Source organism: Hyperolius riggenbachi, chromosome 7 (assembly GCF_040937935.1).
Source record: "Hyperolius riggenbachi isolate aHypRig1 chromosome 7, aHypRig1.pri, whole genome shotgun sequence".
Taxonomy (NCBI): domain Eukaryota; kingdom Metazoa; phylum Chordata; class Amphibia; order Anura; family Hyperoliidae; genus Hyperolius; species Hyperolius riggenbachi.
The window spans coordinates 254,052,051-254,068,739 of NC_090652.1; the positions used below are offsets into that span (position 1 = coordinate 254,052,051).

At 43.9% G+C, this 16,689-nt stretch overlaps 1 protein-coding gene across 4 annotated transcripts in view; it reads right to left on the reverse strand.

The window, feature by feature from the left end:
- DCAF17 (DDB1 and CUL4 associated factor 17) overlaps nt 1-16,689 on the reverse strand; it is a 67,113-nt gene that overhangs the window by 26,699 nt on the left and 23,725 nt on the right. For all 4 annotated transcript variants that reach the window (XM_068245533.1, XM_068245530.1, XM_068245532.1 and 1 more), the window contains exons 5-7: nt 14,689-14,825; nt 12,250-12,328; nt 1,648-1,725 (exon numbers count right to left, since the gene is read on the reverse strand). In XM_068245533.1, the coding sequence (XP_068101634.1) occupies nt 1,648-1,725; nt 12,250-12,328; nt 14,689-14,825 (294 nt within the window). The remainder of the gene's footprint in view (nt 1-1,647; nt 1,726-12,249; nt 12,329-14,688; nt 14,826-16,689) is intronic.

Consider the following 16,689-nt stretch of genomic DNA (forward strand, 5'->3'; position numbering starts at 1 on the left):
AACGGCTCCGACTCATTGACTCCGACTCCTTAGCCTAATACTTAACAGGGCTGTGGATTTTGTACAAAAATCATCCGACTCCGACTCCTCAGTTTATGAAATCAACGACTCAGCATCCAGGTACCCAAAATTGCCCCGACTCCAACTCAGACTATACAGCCCTGCATTAATCGGCCGCCTGAGCCAACCTAAGTCAAGTGTGTTTACGTGGCTTAAACATACCAGATGCCACAGTACATATGCTAAAAGTTCAACTTATCAGTTATCAACTAGTTCTATCTGAAGACATAACAACAAAAGTTGTTTAGGTGATACCTTTAATGTCTAACTAAAGAGTTATTTGCAAGCTTTCGAAACTTGCAAAGAATTCTTGTACAGTTAGTCATTAAAAGGTATCCCCTAAACAACTTTTGTTGTTATGTTTTGGGATTCTCTCCATGACCAATACTGGACCACATGCAACCAACTAGTCCTAACTATAACAATTTCTGTATTGTTACATCTTTCTTAAAGGATACAGAGCCAAAAGATTATGAGAAACGAGGTGAGCAGGCATTTACTGGGAGCTGTCCTGATGCCCACCGCCCCCCCACTTCCCCTCCTTTGCCACTTAAAAGGACACTGTAGGGGGGCGGCGGGTCGGTGGGAAAGGAGTTGAACTTACCCGGGGCTTCTAATGTTCCCCCGCAGACATCCTGTGCCCGTGCAGCCACTCACCGATGCTCCGGCCCCGCCTCCGGTTCACTTCTGGAATTTCAGACTTTAAAGTCTGAAAACCACTGAGCCTGCACTGCCATGTCCTCAATCCCGCTGATGTCACCAGGAGCATACTGCGCAGGCCCAGTATGGTCTGTGTCTGCACAATACGCTCCTGGTGGCTGGATAGTGTAATGTCTAAGGGCTCTGCCATTCAGTAAGGAGTCTTTGGGCAAGACTCCCTAACAACGCTACTGCCTACTGAGCGCACAGCTCAAGTGCTTAGAGTCTGCCAGGAAAAAAGTGCAATATAAATGTTATCTTGTCTAATTGTTTGCCGTTTATCACAAACTAATCTATTGGCTATATCGTCAGATCAGAATGTTGATAGTCAATGAACATTTTACCATTTATGGGCACCTATATAAATATGTGAATATTCTATGATTCTCTTCTACATAAAATAACTTAATTCACCAGTTGCTCTGTAAAAAAATGAGAACAAGTGATGATAATTTCTAAAGCAGAATGGCTTAGCAGATCCTACCTCCCTTTCAATGGGCTAATATTTTTATATATAATGTTAAGGGATTTAATTATAATAAGATACTCAGCCACACACAGATACTCCAGAGAAAAAAAAAATCTACGCAAGGCCAAAGCAGATAATAAGATTAGAAGCACTATGCTTGCCCTCTACTGGCCAAGCTTGTGAAATACAAGATGCTCCCAATAACAAGTGACATAACAACCTAATGACACATCACCTACACACAGCTGAGGCAGCCATTTTGGGAGTTAAAACATTATCTAGAAGAATTGTTCTATTCCGAGGGAAACCTTGCTGAGATCTGAGAGGCTTTATAGAACTGGAAGCTGTATTCTTATATAAATTCATTTTAATGTATTATTTTCTCTTCACTCAACAAAAAATGTACAATTTTAACTTACATTTTTATCAATCTCCAAAACACCCACTAAGGATAGAGGATAAACACTGAAAATAGCAAAATAGAACATCACCGTGCTCTGAAAGACAAACATAAAAAATAAACCATTAAAGTAGAAAGCAAGTGATGCTAGTATATTACTACTCATATATAAACACCACATATTGAGTATAAAGCATAAATTATGAGAGAGACATTGGAGTTTAAGAAGGGGTACAAAAATAAGGCCACAAAACCAATGGAAAGACTCGCAAAGAAAGCTGAAAGAAAATCTGAGACCAAAAAAAGAAAAAAAAAAAAAAAAAAAAAAAAAACAGCCCCAGAGGGATAATTACCTCAGGAAGGGTAAGCCTCTGGATCCTAATGAGGCTTCCCCCATCCTCTTCACCCTCCGAGATCCAGTGCTGGCAGCCCGCGAATACCTACCGTAAACCTGTGCAGGTGCAGTAGCTGCGTTCTGATAAGGCTAAGGAAGAAATAGCCAAGCCCGATTGGGTCTGCTCTACTGCGCAGGCGACTGAGGTGACTGCGCAGGTTACTGAGGAAGTGGGCTAAGACCCACGAAACGCTTTGTCTGTGCTAATAAATGTCACTGTCCTATGAGATTGTCATCCCCCTGTCGTACTGATTTGGCTCACATGACTGACTTTCCCAAAGGCTAGGAACACACTAGCATTAACGCTAGCGTTGCGTAAAACACAGCGTTTTTGCGCTAATGGAAGTCAATTGGCCGCATCAAAAAACGCTTCTAAAAAAACGCATATGCTTCTTTTGATGCATTTTCAAACAGGAGTTTTTACAAACGCTGGTTTGGTTGCATAGTTTTCAAAAATGCATCAAAAACGCACATGATGAAAGTCATGGGTAATGCAATGTAATGCCTTGTGTATGCGTTTTTATATGCGTTTAAAAAAATTGTTTTCTAATGTATTTCCGCTTCCTGTTGTCTTCCTAGTGATTTGCATAAAACACAATTGAAAAACGCGTGGAAAACGCATATGCATTTTGTATATGCGAACTGCAAACCCCTAAAATACGCACGCAAAACGCTAGAAAAACGCAAATGTGGGAAAAACTGCAAACGCACAAAGAAACGCACAAAAAAATCCAGCACATGACAGAAAACTCACCCTTTCACACACAACCATGTGTGCACCCAGCCTAAGAGAATTTCTATGGAACAGCTGCACCAAATATGAATATTGTGTGAGTAATGGCACAGTCTCCCCTAGGAAAGTAGATAAAGGATTTAACAGCATGGTCCGGACTTCCACCAACACCAGCCTGCCAAGAACAGCAACTGAATAACAGATGTGTACACAGAGGAAAAGGAATAGTTGGTTCACGTTTACCACTATTCAAAACACCTGTACGGCTAAACATTGCTACTACTGCACCAATAAAGAGCATATGCAGTGGCTGGGGAACCCTTAGGTCCAGGGGATCTGGTGCGATCGCACCCGCTGCATCCCTTATGGACATACCACTGACCAGATCTCTGCCACTTACCAAAGGAGAGGGAAGGCTCTGGGTCCTATAGAGCATTTCCGTTCCTCTTGCAGTCCCCTCGTTCCAGCACTGTCACCCACTGTAGCAGTATTTGACTGATTGGTTGAATACTGCTCTCTACCACCGCAGGAGGCTTTGGAAGACTTCGGAAGCCTGACTGTTCCAAAAGACGGGCAGCTCAGTACTACGCCTGCGCTAGTGCGCTCGCGCATGCGGAGTACTGAGTTGCCTGTCCTCGGTAGCACTTGGGCTCCCAAAGACTTCTGAAAGCCTACCGCAGTGGGGGATTCAAATCAGGGGAGTCAGTGCTAGAACGAGTGGCCCGTGAGATGAACAGGGAGGCTCTATAAGACCCAGAGCCTTCCCTTTCCTGTTTTATTTTAGGCTTCCCATTAGTTTTAATGTGGCCATACACACCCCGTCAGGTGTCGTTGGTGGCTAATGACTGCCTAGTACAGGTCTTTTTGCTACACCAAGTGTTCTTTACACCCAAGTGCCTACTCAAGATAGGAAGGACTCCTGCCCTAGGAGTTTGACTCCTGCCGTAGATGTCCCTTGTATGTGGCTGATTATTGGCATATGATCTGGCAGTGCCCTCAAATGAGTCATTTCTGGGACGTTTTCACCATTCTTACTGAAATTATCGATTTTACAATTTTTCCCTCACCTCAAATTGCTTTACTTGGTATATTAGATAAGGACACTTGGTCAAAACAACACAGACTCATAAGGAAAGCATGTTTTGTTGCAAGCAAGGTTATTGTTTTTAACTGGATCAACCCTAAAGTACCTGGGATAGAACTATGGGAAAAAATTTTTTTAATGAACAATAACCTTACTTTGGAAAATATTAATATTATAAATCTCATAAGATTTGGGACATTTGGTTAGAAAGCCCACTCACAGTATCTACCCATTACAGAGGCCGAGTGTTACACCCATCATTGACCAGTCTTGTATATTATGCAAATGCACAGTTTATTGACTGTACTTTTATCCGGCAGACAAAAAACGGTTGGTGTTAGTTTAGTTCTATGTCTGTTTATTAATATTACTGATCTGATGGATGTATTCATTGCTATTTTTGAATTTATGAACGTATAACTGTATGCCATATGTACATGTTATTGTTCATTCTGCTTGGATACAAATGGCTATATTGATATTATCTGTCATGTATTCAGGGATATGTTGTTCAATAAAACCAGTTTAAAAAAAAAAGTGGCAGTACACAAAAAGATTGCCACCCAGCGTAGCAAAGCGATTACAGAGGGAACTATTCTACAGACACACACTACATCGATTTTCAATAGATTTCTCCATGTACTGAAAATCAATTGAACCGCTGTACTGATCAATGCAGTAAACTGCTAAAGGCCATCGATCTACCGCTGCTCTCCTCTCGTCCTTGATCAATCGAGATTTTCCTTTAGGTCTGATCAATCATTTTGATTGATTTATGGTAAGAATTGAAAAAAATTACAGTGCAATAGGTTCCCTGCCGATTCGATCAGAAAATCGGTGCAATCAATGCGTATATATGGCCAGCTTTAGATGCACATGGCAATGTACTGCAGTGTAAATTTAGTTTTCTGCCCGACAATCTGCATTAAAAGGACAGATGCAAGGTATTTAAAAAAACAAAAATCGGGGCGCATGCGCGGCGTCGGCGTGATCGGATGTAGGTCAGCCGAGCTCCATGCCTGAGTGAGTGATAAGAGGCTAACTACAGCAATCCAGACCCCACGAACAGGCTCAGCTCACAGAGGTGGCTCCCGGGACATGTCCACGAGGAAGCGGACCAAAAAAGGGAAAGAAAAGAAGGCCAAGAAGGGTACTATTCCCGAACTGTTCGCGCACAGCTCTGAAGGCCTCAGCCCTAAGATGGCCGCCACCGCGACGGACAAGATGCCCAGCCCATCGGCAGAGTCTTCGCCTCAATCTAGCAGGAGCTCCCCAGGCAGCATTACTCCTCCGAAACAAGACAACTCAGCTCTACTGAACTCCATACACAAAATGCTCAAGAAGGAGCTGGACAATGCAGTCACGAGCATTAACACCAACCTGCGTGACCTGGGTGAGCGAGTACATGTTGTCGAACAGCGGCTGGACTCCTTCGCGGACGCCTTAGCTGAGGACAAGAAGCGCCTAGATGCACACGAGCAGAGAATCGAGGCTCTAGAAGCCAGACTAGAGGACCAGGAAAATCGAGCCCGCCGATCTAACGTCAGAATACGGGGCCTGCCTGAGTCCTTCTCAGATGTCCGCGCAGTGGCCACAAACCTATTCTCTGCAATCTTGCCGCAGCTAGACCCATCACTACTGCGCTTAGACAGAATCCATCGGGCCCTGGGAAGACCACGGAATCCGGATCTACCTCGAGACGTAATTCTCAAATTTCACTACCACGAAACGAAAGAGCAGGTAATGGCGGCCGCCCGAAACCTAACTGCGTTACCAGGGGTTCCTACGTCTGTGCAACTTTATGCGGACCTTTCCCCGCTAACCTTACAAAAACGGCGATCGTTCCGGCCGGTGACGCAAGCCTTGCTAACAGAAGATATACGCTATAAATGGGGCTTCCCGTGCTCCTTGATTTTTACCTTACAGGGGACAATCCATCGTGTCACCACAATGGAGGAAGGCAGGCGTATCTTAGCAGCGGCGAACATCTCTGTGACTCTACCTCAAACCTCAGATACCCCTAGAGTACAGCGCCCTGAACGCACATGGCAGCCATCCGGACGGAGGTCGAGCTCTGCTCCCAGATCACCAGCTTCTTCCCCAAGATAAGTGTAATCTTCTTAACTTTTGCTTCATCCTTACTTTTTATCTTACCCTAAACATAAAAGATGCCACTTTATACTGACATTATTATATGGGCCCAGAAGGCTGGCGCCTGGGATATACGGGCCCGCTGAGTGACTACCCTACAACCTTTCAGCTTGCCACCTTATGGCACGGCGAACTTATGCAAGCGTCATATCTACTCAACGCTCACCGTGCCCAAGGAATGCACCAAGCACCTGATTATTAAATCCTGAACTATGGGTGTCACATAGGCCTTCACCGTCAACAATCTCATATACTTGGGACGATCCTTCTACCTTGACAGCTGGCCTACCCCTGCCTGAGAGGACACTGGCGACCCCATGTACCAGATACTGTCACATGTGGTATTATGCTATATACGCTACAGGAATAGCAGGCACCCCCTGCGTGGTAGGCCCCTGTAGGAGGGTCCCCTGTGCCACTCGATAACAAATGTTTCCTGAAACATAATCTCCTACTTGGACGGTGTTGTCCTACTTACATAATTATTATTAATCTGTATTGCATACTAAGCCATAAATGTCATATGCTCTCTATGGGGCCTCTCGAACTCTAGCTGGGGTCGCCCACTGCGGGGACCGGCTGGCTGCTGCGCCCGGAGTGTTGATTTTGACGCCTGGCCGCAGGGGCTGGTTCACCCTCCCCCCCCTGGGCTCCCCTGCTACTGTTAAGACGGGTCTGGACAGTACCAAACGAGGGTAACTTCCCTCGTAACTACCTTGTCTGGTCTCACCTCACTCAGGTTAAATATGTTGTTTCCCCTTGACTCTAGGCAGATGATGAGGAGGACTCGTAAGTTCTCCTTTACTGCCTCCCTGATAGTATGTGCTATTATCTTAAGGTTCAGGGACTTGCTCGGTTGCAAGTCTCCTGCTGTTTACTTAAAGTTGGTTAATGTTTTAATTTCATTGATGGTCACCTGTCCTAATAGAAAGCTCTCCATCCCCACTACTATAGGCTGCACTAATAATTCCTCCCTAATTAAACCTCATGGAATCCTTGAAACTGATATCCCTTAATGTAAGGGGTTTTAACTCCCCAATGAAGAGGAGAAAGGCATTCTTAGAAATAGAGAAGCATAAACCAGACATTATATGTCTGCAGGAGACGCATTTTTCTGAGACCTCCTGTCCCACCTTTTTTCACAAACACTTCTCTACTGTGTTTCATGCCAGAACCAACAAAAAGCATAGAGGTGTTTCGGTACTAATAAGAAATACACTACCCGTAGAAATATCATCTGTTGACCTAGACCCAGAAGGATGCTACATTATTTTAAAAGGCTCACTACACGATAAACTGCTATATCTAATCAGCTGTTATGCCCCTCCTGATAAAGCACTTCAGGTTTTTACAGAGATACAGAGCAACCTTGAGATAGGGCCTAACACAATGTTTATATGGTGCAGCGACTTTAATCTGACCATGCATGAGAGGCTTGATAAATCTAGACTATCGCCAGATAAATTGACTAAAGCCCAACGCTCTCAGCTATCCCTAATGATTGAAGATAACTTCTTAGTAGATACCTGGAGGGAACTCTATGGTGAAAAGAGAGGATATACACACTTTTCCAGCGCACATGGCACCTACGCGAAAATTGATCATGTACTGGTTACATCCTCACTTACACCATCCCTACGCTATCTAAGACATATCCCGGTTACCTTCTCAGATCATGATCTCTTGCTCCTTAGCGTTGATCTTCACATCCAGGCATATTCACGCCCACATTGGCGCTTAAACGAATCCCTGGTTATTAACCAGTCCACCAGAGCCCAGATCTCTGATTTCCTTGAGGAATACTTTGACTTAAACAATGTCAACAATATATCGCCAGTCACTCTGTGGATGGCGCATAAGGCAGCTGTTAGGGGATTCCTGATTAAGACCGCCTCTCAGGTCAAGAAACGTTCTCTGGAACAGTTTGATAACTTGCACTTTAAGCTACTTAGACTCCAGCGCATCCACCAACAAGAGCCATCCCTCTATCTCCTCAAACAAATAAAGGATACGCGAGAGCAACTAGATGTCATATTAGCAAAATCTACGGAAAGGGCCCTAACTAAAGCTAGCTATTACAGATATGCAAATAAGCCAGATTCCTGGTTGGCTACCAAACTTCGAAACCAAAAAAAGTTTAACACTATTAATAAGATCCGCATGGCCAATGGTCGAGTCACTAGCAATCCAGAAGAAATATATCAAGCCTTTCATGCATACTACTCTAGCTTATATTCAGCCCATCCATCTCCTGCACAGGTAAATATCCCTGACTTTCTAGCAACCCTCAATCTACCCAAACTTACCACCAAAGCAGTCCAAGAAATTAACAAAACATTTACCGATGATGAAATTGAAGATGTCATTAAAAAAACGAAACTTCATAAGGCCCCAGGCCCAGACGGCCTAAGCTCTATTTAATATAAAAAGTTCTCTGCTACGTTAACCCCCTATCTTACCAAATGCCTTAATAATATAAGAACTAAACCCCTGGCCTTCCCAGAATTTCTGGACTTTCATATAACCACTATCCCCAAACCTGATCGTGACAAGCTTAGCCCCAAAAATTACAGACCCATAGCCTTACTGAACCAGGACTATAAAATATTAACAAGTATACTAGCTACCCGTATCAATAAAGTCCTCCCGGCCCTGGTAAACAGGGATCAAGTAGGGTTTGTACCATTCAGGCAAGCTGCGGATAATATCCGCAAAACTATTAACATACTCCACCATGCAAGGGCTTCTGGGTCTCAGGTGGTGTCGTTGGCCTTGGATATTGAAAAGGCCTTCGACACCATCTCCTGGAAATATATGCTTGAAGTGATGCATCATATTGGTCTTAAGGGGGCATTTACTCATATCATTCGCCAGCTATACTCCTCACCCAGAGCCTATCTCAAGTTGCCAGGGAGTACTAAAAACCCAATATTAATACAAAGAGGCACACGTCAAGGGTGCCCACTGTCGCCAGCAATCTTCGCGCTAATCATGGAACCCCTTGCGAACTTTATTCGATTGAACCCAGATATTCAGGGATATCGGATTGGTGACCGGGAATATAAATTAAGCTTATTTGCGGATGACGTGCTCCTGACACTGACTAACCCTGTGATATCTATCCCCAACCTGTTGAAATCACTTAAATCTTTTGAGGGTGTCTCAGGTCTTAAGCTCAACCTCTCCAAATCAGAAGCAATGTTCAGTAATTTCCCCAAAGGAATGGGCAAATACATTAGTGATATTTTTAATTTTAAACACCAACCGCATTACCTTAAATATCTGGGCATTAAAATAACGGTAGACCCCTCACAACTTCATCACTGGAACTATACCCCCCTCTATAAAGCCCTTTCGAAGCTAATTCAATCTTGGATGAACTATAATATCTCCTGGGCAGGTAGAATCTCTGCAATTAAAATGACCTTACTGCCTAAAATATTATACTACTTTCGCACCCTTCCTGTACCTGTAACCAAGAAAGAGTTAGAACCCCTACAGAAACAAATTTTCCAGTTCATCTGGGCTGAGAAAAAACCTAGAGTTACTGGGTCCACCATGATGAATCATAAAAAGGAGGGGGGTCTCTCTGTACCAAACCTGTTTAAATATTATCAGGCCTCCCAGTTGGCTTTTATTCCAACAGTCTACTCCGGCCCACACACACCATTATGGGTTAAACTGGAAAATGATTGTATGAATCCCTTAACATGGAAAGGTATTTTATGGGCTAAAAAATGGAATAACTCTGCAATCAAGCAGCTCTCGCCTTTCTCTCATCATACAATAATCATCTGGAAAAGGGTGAGGTTTAAATATCATTTGCAGTCTGATCCCTCCCAGCTGATTGAGATACTACATAATCCTGAGTTCCCTGAGGGGCTGAAAGGTCCTAACTTTAAATGGTGGACTAATAATAATATCTGCTCTATAAAACACCTACTTTATAGAAGTAAGATCCCCTCTAAACAGACCATGATGTCAGAGTTAGCGATCCCGCCATCAGAATTTTTTCGAACGCTCCAGCTGCATCATTATTTGACTTCAATAGCCAAAGTAGACCAAAGTGTCCCCCTAACAACATTTGAATCTATCTGTACGTCAGACCCACTACGCAAGGGCATACTATCCCTATTGTATTCCACACTGAACGCTAGACCTCAGGACGTCAAGTATTCTTTTCAGCTGGCTTGGGAGAAGGACCTGCAGAAAGATCTGGATAACAATGAATGGGATCAATGTTTTGACACACTTTCCAAAGGCAGCCTCTATGTAACAGATATGGAAGTCTCACTTCGACTCCTTCACAGGACTTACTTGGTCCCTGAGAGGCTGCACCGCATCTTTGTAGATCAATCTGATCTCTGCTTCAGGGGATGTCCAGATGTAGGTTCACTGTATCACACGTGGTGGGTTTGCCCAGAGGTTGCCTCCATTTGGCGAAAGATTATACAGAAACTTAAAAATACTTTACTAATTCATCTAGAGCTAGACCCTGCTATGTGCCTGCTAGGTTTACAACCTGAGCATGTTACGTCTGCACAGCACAAACTTATTCAGTTTGCTCTGAACGCAACCAAAACGTATATAGCCTCGCAGTGGCGCCAACCTAAACTACTTTTCACCAGAGTACTACACCGAATACATATTACAATGCTTAATGAAAAAATTAAGGCAAACCTGCTGGACAGGACCGACCACTTTGAAAGAATCTGGCTCCCCTGGATACAGAATGGGTTATCCCCAGGAGTAAGATGCCAACTGGGAGCTTTCTAGATAACTATGCTGGCTTATCAGCCCTAACCAAGGTCCTACACCAGAAGTTTATCCTTCCCTCCTCTTCCCTTCTCATAAATAACCAAGGACACTGAGGCTCAGGTGACCATCAATTCCAACTCTGTATTAATTTTTTCTTTCTGTTTATTTTTTGTTTTCTCTTTCGTTGTTCTGTTCCTCGTTATTGTTTAGTTGTTATACTATCAATACTAGCCACAGGCTATCTACATCCAAGACTATACCTAGTCTTTATCTCAAGATAATCTTTAGGTAGCTCTAGAGACTGACCACTGCTTCAAATTAGACCACCAATTGCATACTGTAACCTGACGAAATGTATGTATCTGCAGTCCTTCTGTATTCAATCAATATTGCAAACTTGTGCCTATTGTTTGCTCTTTACAATAACTGCATGTAATTCCCTTTCTATGGCTACCTAATAAAAAAGTTTTTGAAACTAAAAAAACAAAAATCTACTTACCCACGGCTTCCTCCAGCCCCTGGAAGCCCTCCTGAGCGAACACGCTGATTTGGGCGCAGCACAGGAGATTTGGGCGCAGCCGGCACCACCACAGGCTGTAATAGGAATTAAGGCTATAGCAACGCACAGAGAGTAACTTCAGCGCCGTCAGAAGACGGTGCTGAAGTTACTTTTGAAACATAATAATTCGGCCTCCAGCAATAGCTGGAAGCCAAGTTATTTCATTCCTCACTATCCATGGCGGCCTGGAGGGGGAATAGTAATTAACATGGCCGGGAACTTGTGCAGCAGCAGGATCAGCCATATACCGGCTGTATCCTGCGCCCAAGTCTCCAGCGCCGTTATCTCTCATACGCCTCCTGAGCCCTTGCTGAAGCTCCGCGCCCAGCCGGTGGCCTGGGGGTCCCCTCCGGTGCAGATACTGACCTCCACAGGTCTACTGTTCCTGTGTGTGAGCTGCTCGTGGTCGTGCTGACGTCATCTGGAGTGTTCTGCGTAGACGTCAGCGCCACCAGCTGGAAGCAGAGCTGCAGCGAAGGCTCAGGACAGCTGCCAGGGATGAAGGAAGCCCCAGATAAGAAGATTTTTGTTTTTTTTATTACCTCGGACCTTCCCTTTTAACATTTACACTATACAAGGCCTGAGTTATACGGTTTATGCCCCCTGGCCAACTTTTTTGCAGCTTCCCTTCCATGTGCAGCATCCCCCTCCTATTCATTGTGCACCCCCCTCTTCCATGTCTAACATTCATGTACTTCAGTTCTATTCAGATCCCTTGGGCTACCACTTCCTATTTCCATGTGTTGCTCCCTATTTTCAAACTCTGTATTCCATTTGCAGCAATCCCTCTTCCATCTCCTGTGGCCCCTTGTCAACCTGCTGCCCAAGGTCTGGGTCTTTGTGGCCTTTCCAGAAATCTGGCCCTGGCACTACATTAATTTACAGCTATATAGGGGTGGAAGCCAAGTAACACAAAATGAACAGTAAAGCTGTGACCCATACCTGCTGGTTCTCAGAGGCGCCATTCTTTTGAACAGACTTAAGTACCAGAGTCTCCTGTGGAACATCCCAGGTAATATACCTAATATAGAAGAAGATAGAAGAGGCATCTGTATGGTGTTCTGAACAATGGTGAAAGTATTACACATCAAGGCTTTCCTGAAAAGCAGTGGTGTAGCTTAGCAGCTCTGGGCCCCAAGTTTTACATCAGGCCCCCACAAGCACTCTATACATAACAATTTATATGGGGCACCAAAACCTGCCAAGGACAGCTGCAGTGACAGAGAGGTGTAAGCTGGGGAGGAGAACAGTCTATTAACCACTTCAGGACTCAGCCTTTACACCCCCTTAAGGACCAGCGCTGAATTCTAAGATCTGTGCTGGGTGGGCTCTACAGCCCCCAGCACAGATCAAATAACAGGCAGAGCGACCAGATCGCCCCCCTTTTTTCCCCACTAGGGGGATGATGTGCTGGGGGGGTCTATTCGCTCCTGCCTGCGTGTGGATGGGGGGGGCACCTCAAAGCCCCCTCCACTGCAGGATTCCCCCTCTCCCTCTTCTCCCTCCCTGCCCCGGGGATCGGAGGCTGCACAGGAACGGATCTGTCCTGTGCAGCCTCTAACAGGCTCCTGCCTGTCATGTGACAGCGATCACCGGCCGCTGATTGGCCAGGGATCGCTGATCTAGTACAACGCTGCTACTGTGAGCAGCGTTGTAAAAATTTAAACAAAGCGGATTATTTCCGCTTGTATTTACATTTAGCCTGCGAGCTGCGATCGGCAGCCCGCAGGCTATTCACGGTGCCCCCCGCCGTGAATTGACAGGAAGCAGCCGCTCGCGCGAGCGGCTGTTTCCTGATTTATTAGCCTGCAGCTGACGACGAAGAACTGCGTCGCTGGTCCTGCAGCTACCACTTTGCCGACGCGCGTTATGAGTGCGCGGTCGGCAAGTGGTTAATGGTTACAACTAATCAAAGCATATATAAAAAATGATCATTACCAGCTTAGCACCAATAAAGAGCTAAAAACAAAGTGGTTGAAGGAGGGCCTCTACTGGGCTCCTAGTCCAGGACCCTGGTGCAGTCACTACCACTGTATCCTCCTATTGTTACACATCTGCTAAAACAGGATTGCTTTAAAGAGAATCTGTATTGTTAAAATCGCACAAAAGTAAACATACCAGTGCGTTCGGGGACATCTCCTATTACCCTCTGTCACAATTTCGCCGCTCCCCGCCGCATTAAAAGTGGTTAAAAACAGTTTTAAAAAGTTTGTTTATAAACAAACAAAATGTCCACCAAAACAGGAAGTAGGTTGATGTACAGTATGTCCACACATAGAAAATACATTCATACACAAGCAGGCTGTATACACCCTTCCTTTTGAATCTCAAGAGATCATTTGTGTGTTTCTTTCCCCCTTCAGCTCTCATGCACTGAAGTTTCAGGCTGCTCTTTTCTTCCTGCAAACAGCTTTGCCCTTGTCTGAATTTCCTCAGTATGTGAAAGCCCAGCCAGCTCAGAGGACGATTTATCCAGCTTGTAAAAGATAAGAGAGAAGAGAGAAGCTGCACTAATCTAAATAATACACAGGCAGTGTGCAGAGAGGGGCCTGGAAGGGGGAGTTCATAGCAGAACCACAACACTGAAGAACTTGGCAGCCTTCCAGACACAGGCTGATAAGTCTGACAGGGGAAAGGTACATTGATTTATTACAGAGACTGTGATAGCAGAAAGTGCTGCAGTAAGCCAGAACACATTAGAATAGCTTTTGAAACTTGTAGGATGATAAAAAACAGGATGCAATTTTTGTTACGGAGTCTCTTTAAGCTCCATGGGCACACTTACACTCCAAAGACACGGAGGGACCCAGCACTGGAACAGTACAATGTATGAATAAATGCAAAGCCCATGGACTACCCAAAGGCTCCCCACTAATGAGTTAAGTAGGTTATCAGGGTATTTAAAGTTATTTGAACCAATTCGGGACCGCTTTTAGCTAAAACTACGCCGCACTTGTGGCTGCGTAAGCCTGATGCGACATAGTTCTAACACCGCCCGATCCCAGGCATTTGACGCAATAGAGCATCCCTGTCAGCACTGAATTTAGCTGTCTAAAGACTAACTCGGTCAGGAACCGATTTCATTGGCTCCTGACCTGCTGTTCACTGTGAGACAATCACAGTGATCAGGAAGTGTAAAAGGGACCAGAGCCGTTGGTCTGAATGCAGTTAAAAAGGTATAATTTGCAAGTTTGGTTTCTTAAATGTTTTCAAATCAACCTGATCACAGGAAAGTCAGGAGTGTATATGAGAGATTTTCTAGTCCTGATAGAACAGAGAGGTCGTTTCATGAATATGGAACAAGCATCTCTAAGGGAGAAAAATGCACAGCTTGATCTTTTAGAAACTGTATTGTTTTGAGGATATTATAAATGATATTACCTGAATTTCCTGTACGATCCGAGGTAAACCTTTTGCAATGTCTCCCCGGTGTCAGCAGCAATACGCAGCAGCCAGTTGTGACCAGTTACAGCTATTAGAGAGGCAGTATAATCCGACTGCTCATGAAGAGGCTCCCCCTGAATAGGAAAATGGATATATGTAGTGAAACTCCAATATATATTCCCACACATCACAGGAACATGATGCCCTGCAACAGCAGACCAGGCAAGCCTCAATATGGAAGTTGGTCACATTCATCTGGATTTTACATGGCTTTTTTTTTTTTTTTGCATAATTGATTTACATAGTATATTGTTTGGCACTAAAAGTACTGTAAAAGGAGAGCTATAAATCAGGCTGGTAATGTTCATCAGGATGGAACACATCTTGATAACATATGTGGATTAAAAGTCATATATGCATAGCACCGCCCCCACTCAGTGACATATGCTACGTACACACATGCGACAACGATCGTTCGTTGAGAACGACGAACGAACTTTTAATTGATGAAAGAACGACCTGAGTAAAGTTAGTTTTTAAATGTGTGTAACGATCTGATCGTTAGAACGAACGTTACATCACGTAAAGCAACTATTGCGCTTGCGCATAGAAATGAGAAGTTTCATGGAGAAATAGCGAAATGCGCATGTCAAGCCTAGTACGAACGACCGTTTCCAACGATGTACTAATTTTGCAAACGATCGTCGTTGGTAAAAATCCGCCAAGCTAGCACTATGTGCTTTGCCCATAGATTTACATTACGCCAAGCGCCACGCATTAAAGCAAGTCTAATTTACTGAACAAAGATGATCTCTGTTGGCCATGCCAGACTGAGAGGGGTACTCTACTGCATATTATGTGGACTTGTCCGGTCCTCTCAAACTTCTGGAAAAGAATTGAAGGCCTCTTGAAGGCAGTAACAGACAGACCAGTCCCATTCCTACCAGAGTTCTATCTCCTACATCTCAATGAAAATTAAAAGTTAAAAATGCTCTGTGTTCAGACATCTTAAATGCCGCTAAATGCATTCTAGTCAGGCACTGGAAACAAACTGTCTCACCAAGTGCAGAGGAATAAGTGAAAGAACTAGACAATACAGAATTAATGGAGGATCTCACTGCAACTGCAATTAATAAAACAGAGACATTCAAAAAAAAAAACTTGGTCCTTCTGGAACTACTTTAGACATTCAGAAGATTTCTTACAGAAGCTCAATAATCCATGACTTACCTTTAAGATAGCATTGGACTCTTTTGGCCTTTGACAATCTATAATGACGCTAATCTAAGATACTTGTTTGATTGCTTACCGATACCAGGCACGGCATGGGGAAATTGACCCAGAGGAACAGGGGGGAGGGTTGGGTGGTTATGGGGGGGGGGGGGGGAGAGAACTGCAGAAGCTTCGATAGATACATTTAACTAAACAGAATGTAACAACTGTGGAATGTGACTCACTCTCTCTGACTGTGCAGGAACTGGAGGACAGCCAAAAAGTGTGTAACATTCCTCACTTGTTACATTCTGTTTAGTTAAATGTATCTATGTAAGCTTCGGATGCGTCTGCAGTTCTCTCCACAGAACTTTAAAGCTGTGTGTGTAACCCTTCCAATGCTGGTCTAGTAAAAAAAAAAAAATGCTGGTTGCATATAATATGCTGTAAATAATGTTTTAGAGCAAAGTTGAAATGCAGGGTTATATTCCGCTTTAAAGAAAAATGTAGCTTCTCATAAAAGTTGTATCGTCATGAGTTTTTGTATATTGAAAGCTGGGGCAACAAATTCATTTAGCTCTTAAAGTCACCAATAACAACGTTCAATTCTTTCTTCACATATTATCTCAGTTTGGACATTTCAAGGTGTAATTTCCGCCCAGTTTGTTATATTATAATATTTGTTATATTATATGCTTTGGCTTTTCTTATACCTCTTGTTATTTGATGTGACTATATTGTAATCCTTTACAATGTGTTTGTAATCCAATTTTTCTTTGTTCAATA